Below are 6,762 nucleotides of genomic sequence, written 5' to 3'. Positions count from 1 at the left end.
GTGGTAGTTAGGTTAGTAAGCTTGGTACACAGGTAATATAGTATAGCACACATTTAAGTAAGCTTGGCACACAATTAATCAATGTTTTAACACTTAATATAGCCTAGCACAGTTTTCTATTTTGTGCACACAGTTTACTGTTCCCTCCATATAGATATAGTTTTTGTACACATAGTTTAGTTAAGCTATCTGATTTTGGTAAAATATTTCGAATCAGTTACAACGACGTGGTAGGCACTTAATATAGGTTGCTCTTGTGAGCCAAGACTTATCCTAGCATGGCGCATAGTCGATTAATCTTGAAACACACTTAATTAACTAATACACACACTTAATTAACCCCGAAACATAATTTTCTATTCTGTGCACATAGTTTACCGTTTTCTGCACACAGGTATGGTTTCTCCACACACAGTTAAGTTAAACAATTTGATTTTTGTAGAATATTTTGAATCAATTACAATGATGTGATAGACACTTTATATAGGTTTTTCTTGTGAGCCAAGACTTATCCTAGCATGGCGCATAATCGATTAAGCTTAAAACACACTTAATTAACTAACACACACATTTAATTAACCCCAAAACATAATTTTCTGTTCTGTGCACACAGTTTACCGTTTCCTGCACATAGATATGGTTTCTCTGCACACAGTTAAGTTAAACAATTTGATTTTTGTAGAATGTTTCGAATCAATTATAATGATGTGATAGACACTTTATATAGGTTTTTCTTGTGAGCCAAGACTTATCCTAGCATGGCGCATAGTCGATTAAGCTTGAAACATACTTAATTAACTAATACACACACTTAATTAGCCCTAAAACACAATTTTCTGTTCTGTGCACACAGTTTACCGTTTCCGCACACAGGTATGGTTTCTCTGCACACAGTTAAGTTAAACAATTTGATTTTTATAGAATGTTTCGAATCAATTACAATGATGTTGTAGACACTTAATATAGGTTTTTCTTCTGAGCCAAGACTTATCCTAGCATGGCGCATAGTCGATTAAGCTTGAAACACACTTAATTAACTAATACACACACTTAATTAACCCCAAAACATAATTTTCTGTTCTGTGCACACAGTTTACCATTTCCTGCACACAGGTATGGTTTCTCTGCACACAGTTAAGTTAAACAATTTGATTTTTGTAGAATGTTTCGAATCAATTACAATGATGTGGTAGACACTTTATATAGGTTGTTCCTGTGAGCCAAATCTTACCTTAGCATGGCGCATAGTCGATTAAACTTGAAACACACTTAACTAATGATGGTACATACTTAATTAACCTCGAAATACAATTTTCTATTCTGTGCACACAGTTTACTATTTCCTGCACATAGGTATGGTTTCTCTGCACACAGTTAAGTTAACCATGCTATATTACTTGTATACCAAGCTTACTAACCTAACTGTCACTCACTCATTATTTTCTTTTTTTCTTCTTTTCTTTCTTTTTCTTTTCTTTTCTTCTTTTTCTTTCCTTCTCTTTTTTGTTCTTTTCTTTTTATTCTTTTTCTTTCCTTTTCTTCCTTTTTTTCTTTTCTTTTCCTGATATTGATAGATATAGTGGAAGAAAAGACAAAAAAAAAAGAAAAAGAAAAGAAAAAAGAAGAAAAGAAAAAAAGAAGAAAGAGGAAAGAAAAAGAAGAAAAAAGAAAGAAAAAGAAAAAAAGAAAAGAAAAAGGAAGAAAAGGAAAGAAAATGAAGAGAAGGAAAGAAAAAGGAAGAAAAGAAAAAAAAAAAAGAAGATAAGGAAAGAAAAAGAAGAAAAGAAAAGAAAAAGAAAAAAAAGGAAAGAAAAAAAGAAGGCAATTAACACTACAGGAAAAAGAGGTTTTACCGACGCTTTTTTGCCGACGCTTTTCAGAAGCGTCGGCAATTTTTGGTCTAGTGTCAAACTTTGCCGACGCTTGTAAAAGGCGTCGGTGTAGTCGCCAGCCTAAGACGACGCTAACAAGCGTCGTCGGAAGCCAACATTTCCCCAACTTCCTAAATCCCAACAAGCCCTCTCTCTCTTTCCGTTTTTCCGGCCACCGCCGTCCACCCTCAACCCATTCCAGAGATCGAAGAGAAAACGGAACCCCCTCCCCATTCCTCGTCCATTCCTCCCTAATCCCCTCCAGATTCAAGAAGCAGAAGGGCTCCGGCGATGATGTCTTCGCCCGCCTCTTCGCCGCCTCTTGGATCCCGACTTCGTTCCCCTCTCCCTCGAACCACGGATCCTCAAGTCCCACCTCATCGCCGGCGAGACCCTCTGCGGCCTCTTCCTCCTGCGCTCCTCCCCGACCCTCGCCGGCTACGACTACATGGTCGTCGACATGGAGCACGGCCCTAAAGAGATCTCGCTTGTTACTTGCCCTCCAGACCTTTAAATTCATGAATTCCTGAAGAAATCTATAGTAGATCAACTGATTTCGAGATCTATAATTCATCAGGCTTCGGACGAGAAGACCGATGGGAGGATCGTGCCGAGGCAGTTCTTGGACCTTGGTCCGGCAGGTGATGGTACCGGCTTCTTCTCTCATATTGTTCTTCTGTTTTTTTCTTCGCCTTCCCCTTTTTCCTGGATTCTTGATTTTCTCGAAATTTGGATTTATTGTTCTCCTCCTTCACACTGTTGACCCCGATTTCTTTATTTTATTTTATTTTATTTTTTCTGTTGGTAATCCAACCTCTTTGTCTTTCTCCGATTTCGATTAGGGTTGTGAAGCAATTATCTTTTCTAAACCCCTTTTGGTACGACATATTGTTGGTCTGAGGAACATGATAGATATGCTTCATTAGCCCTGATATTTTGCGTTGTCTTTGGCTTCAGACCTTCTTGAATTAAAGGAAGTTGCATTTCTGTCTGTTCTGTTTTGTCATGAAAATAAGAAACTATAGATGAACTTTATGTGTTTTCAAATTCAATGTTACGCAAGCTGGTGTTTTCCTCCCTTCAAATAAGAAAAGACACTTTTCCTGCTTCATCTTTACCATCTAATTCTGTATTAAAGATCATATTTATCTCAATCTTTGCAGTTGGGGGTTCTGTTCTTGCCATCCACCATTCAGGACCGTGGTTCTGAATTCTCATGCACAGAGAACCTGATCTTAAATCAGGTATTGCCAACAGAGCTGGTGTGCCATGCTTCCAGCTTTACTCTGGAAATGTTGTCATGCTCCTTTGTTAACTCTCTGTGAACACCACCATTTTCTTGTTCATTCAGGGAGAATGCAAGTCATTTAGCGACACTGAGGTGTGCAAAACAAAGCTGGTGACTCTCTGCCGGAAAGGAAATAATGGAATAGACTCGTCTTCGGAGGTGATCCGACTGCCTGTGCCATATCAGCTCCCGCCGCAACCATACACCTCTGAAGGTTGGGCAATGACAAGCAGCAGCTAATCTCTGCTTTTTAGTGTTACGTAGCTATATTTCTGTGGTACAGAAAAGTAACTTTTCGTTGTGTTTACTGTTGCATCTATCCAGATATCCCCTGGTCCTGGGATAGGCAATATTTTGAGAAAGATGTGTATGGTCAAGTTTGGCCACATCATGTTGAGCTGTATGCAAATGAAGATGCTTGACCCCTGCATTTTTTTCCCGCTAAAGATGCACATTTATGATCGTAGTCTTGGTTCATGTGGAAATGACAAGCAGGTTCAGAAGCTAACCTTCTTTTGTAGTAAAATGAGCAGGTCATAAGTTGAATTGGTTTTATTTTTGACAATATATTGTTGCAAGTCTCTGTTTACTGAAATAAGTTTTTTTATTAAATTCAGATGCTCATCTTTCCCCCGTTTTCTTTTGTTACACTAGGGAGGAATGATACCAAAGGACAACTCTCCTACCCCAATTCCTAGGAGTCATGAATGCGGAGCAAGTGATGGTAACACTTCTTCAGCTTCAGCCATCGAAGGCAACTATGACTCAGGATTTGTAGGTTGGGATGGTAAACAAATTTGTTTTCTCGTCATACCATATTCATCAGTAGCTCACTATGAAGTTTCTTGATAAATAATGATGGTGTGCATAGAGCGTCAGGGTCCCATATTGTTTCTTGATCACCTTTTAAGGGTCCCATATTGCAAAACCTTTTAAGGTTTTGAAAATGAACAAAAGTATGCGATTGGCATGATTAACATCTGCCTATATGCATTTGCAAGGGTATTTGGTTTATTGGAGTGTTTGGGATCAAATATTACAGACCACATTGATCAAGAAAAATCTTCCTTTGAGTAATAGGATTCCACAACATGGTTACAGCGATCATTTTCTGTGCTTGCAAAACAAAGTGAAACCTAATTGCCATCTTTGTGCAGATAATCTGCTGCCTATGATTAGTGGCTATTTAGATTTGTGGATGTCTCTATGTTTAGAGGTTATTTTAATGCATGGTAATGTAAAAAGCTTTGGCTGTTAACTGGATGCCAATTCATGCTCAGACCATGCCGATTTGTTCTAAGCTTGTCACATCTCAGATGCAATAAAACTTTTCCATGTCCACTAATATTTTCTGAATTACCTAACTCTTCCTTGTGATAAAACAGAAGATGGAATTCAATATCATCCAGAAGGTTGTGTCTTCAATACATTATCCCCAGTTGCACATTTTCTCGAAAGTTGATTGTAGAGCTTATTGGTTTATTATAGGATAGTAACTTTTATTACTAGTTCACTTTAAAAGTAAACTAAAATATTACCTTTCGCTTATGTTAATGCTGAAGTAAACTAAAAAACTAAACTTTTTTGACCTTTATAATTTACATTCGTATGCAAACCACTGAACTCTACTTCTAAGTTCACTCTGTGTGCGCTAATAGAAGGTGCACATGATGTGCCATCCAGCAAAGCTGTGCCCATAGTGCTACAGGGCATGTCATATGGTTAGAGTTTACTCCAAGCATTGATGGTTAGAGCCTCCTTATTATTTCTCAGTTAGGGTTTATCATTTCTTAGTGGGTAAGGGTTATAATGTAATCAGAATTGGATTTCATTGGTGGTGGAGTAACAAAAAGATCAAGCAGTATATAACAAAGCAGAAATGATTTTTGAGGCTCAGTTGACCATACCTAAGTGAGCAGTATCCAAAGATGTCTTCATTGGTCATGATACTCGTTGCATTTTTGGACTTAATTGCCTGTGATGTTCATCTGAATATGGATCCAAAATATATTTGGTAATTTCAGTAGAGGTTGCCTGAGTAAATGTTTCTAATCAAAACTTTTCCCTTATCTGCTACGGGCAGTGCTCAAAGCACAGCACGGATTGAAGAACTTCTCCAAGAGGACCAAAATGTCAAACGTAAGCGAGAACGGTTCCAAAGGCAGTCATCTCTCCTCTCTAAACTTACTCGCCAGCTTAGCATCCATGACAACCGTGCAGCTGCTGCTAGCTGGTCCGATGGTGGCACTGGAGCAGGTAAGCTGATTTTAAAGTTCTTCGTATTTGTCATTGGTGTAGCCCATGGGGACTGCGTCTTACCTGGACCATATGATGTTTGCTTAGCAAAAAACAAAACACATCGTTGGGGCGACTCCGTGTCTTCAGGACTTTCAAAATGGTGTTTGATTTTTATAATTATTATGTAAATATACCAAGTCTTCTGGCTTCTATATTGTTGTTCAACAACTAACTAGTAGCATTTTTCTTTTTTACCTAATCTATTTGATTGCGGATTATAGTTCCATATAAACGATTAAATCCAAATATGAAATGAGTCATGTGAACCTTATTCAGTTTTGGCATGCTATTTGTCTATATATACTCCCTTGGACCATGCTGTCTAATCATTGATTGATTGTGACTGAAATATTTCGCAGAGAGCAGCCCAAGAACCCCTAGTCGCCCGGGTGATGAATGGAGGTCTGCATTCGATGCTGCAGCAAATGGGTCGTTCAGTGAGTCGAGGTCCAACAGCATCAATGGTCACAGCCGGCATTATAGCGACGCAAACTCTGGCAGCCGTCGCACACCAAATCGGTTGCCACCCCCACCACCACAGGGGAGTTCATGAATGTACAAATACTAGGCGACCAGATTGGCATCTTATACCTCTGGTATTCTTGTTGGATGCTCGTTTCCTTTGGGCTGTTGAGCTCCAAAAGGAGGAACAAATTTAAAAAATTAGATCGATGATGTGTACCTTGGGATTTCGATGTATACCTCTGGTATTTTTTTTCCCAGCACCTTGGGATTTCGATGTATGGCTTTGTAATTTTTCTTTTGGGATGCTAGTTTTCGTTGTATTTTTTTTTTTTTAATTTCAATTTATTTGGGTGCCATTTATTTTTCTTTAGTTTCTTTTTCAGCATGAGTTTTTGTCATTAATGCAGTGAATAAAAGGGGAGCGGTTAGGGATACAGTACGTTGGGTTTTTTGTCATTAATGCAGTGAATAAAAGGTGAGTTTTTTGTATGGCTTTATCGACGCTTTAAAGCGTCGGGAAAGCCATTTTTGCCAGCAACTAGTAAACGACTTCGGGGGGGCTTTATCGACGCTTTAAAGCGTCGGTAAAGGAGTTTTTGCCGACGCTTTAAAACGTCGGCGAAAACGCAAAACTGGATTGGGCTTTATCGACGCTTTAAAGCGTCGGGAAAACCGTTTTTGCCGACACTTTCATTAGCGTCGGCAAATTCCTGTTTTTGCCGACGCTTTCTCTTAGCGTCGGCAAAAACCGGACCCACGCCCACCTGCCCGACGTCTGACCCACGCTTTGGGGTGCGTGGGCTGGAAATTTGCCGACGCTTAAAAGCGTCGGTAGAGACC

At 39.1% G+C, this 6,762-nt stretch overlaps 1 protein-coding gene across 9 annotated transcripts; it reads left to right on the top strand.

The window, feature by feature from the left end:
* Positions 1 to 1,997: 1,997 nt before the first annotated feature.
* Positions 1,998 to 6,286, top strand: LOC103700489. Of its 9 annotated transcripts, none has more exons than XM_039116423.1 (8): positions 2,013 to 2,361; positions 2,449 to 2,512; positions 3,035 to 3,115; positions 3,223 to 3,373; positions 3,484 to 3,654; positions 3,814 to 3,946; positions 5,243 to 5,415; positions 5,817 to 6,286. In XM_039116423.1, the coding sequence occupies exons 5-8, from the start codon at positions 3,523 to 3,525 to the stop codon at positions 6,114 to 6,116; spliced, it is 738 nt and encodes a 245-aa protein (XP_038972351.1). In that variant the 5' UTR covers positions 2,013 to 2,361; positions 2,449 to 2,512; positions 3,035 to 3,115; positions 3,223 to 3,373; positions 3,484 to 3,522; the 3' UTR covers positions 6,117 to 6,286. The 9 variants fall into 9 exon arrangements, 8 of the variants coding, with proteins under 8 accessions (XP_038972355.1, XP_038972354.1, XP_038972351.1 ...); XM_039116422.1 differs by having other exon boundaries at positions 2,449 to 2,518; XR_005507105.1 differs by having other exon boundaries at positions 1,998 to 2,518; positions 3,484 to 3,692; positions 5,817 to 6,278.
* Positions 6,287 to 6,762: the final 476 nt, after the last annotated feature.

The sequence above is a fragment of the Phoenix dactylifera genome, unplaced genomic scaffold (genome assembly GCF_009389715.1).
Source record: "Phoenix dactylifera cultivar Barhee BC4 unplaced genomic scaffold, palm_55x_up_171113_PBpolish2nd_filt_p 000092F, whole genome shotgun sequence".
Lineage (NCBI taxonomy): Eukaryota > Viridiplantae > Streptophyta > Magnoliopsida > Arecales > Arecaceae > Phoenix > Phoenix dactylifera.
This window is presented reverse-complemented; position numbering and strand designations above follow the sequence as displayed.

Excerpts from the sequence above, each read along its gene's own strand:
- LOC103700489 (XM_039116423.1), top strand. The coding sequence starts at position 3,523 with ATGTGTATGGTCAAGTTTGGCCACATCATGTTGAGCTGTATGCAAATG. Across the intron at positions 3,655-3,813 it reads CATGTGGAAATGACAAGCAG|GGAGGAATGATACCAAAGGA; the intron begins GTTCAGAAGCTA and ends TTGTTACACTAG. Across the intron at positions 5,416-5,816 it reads CGATGGTGGCACTGGAGCAG|AGAGCAGCCCAAGAACCCCT; the intron begins GTAAGCTGATTT and ends AATATTTCGCAG.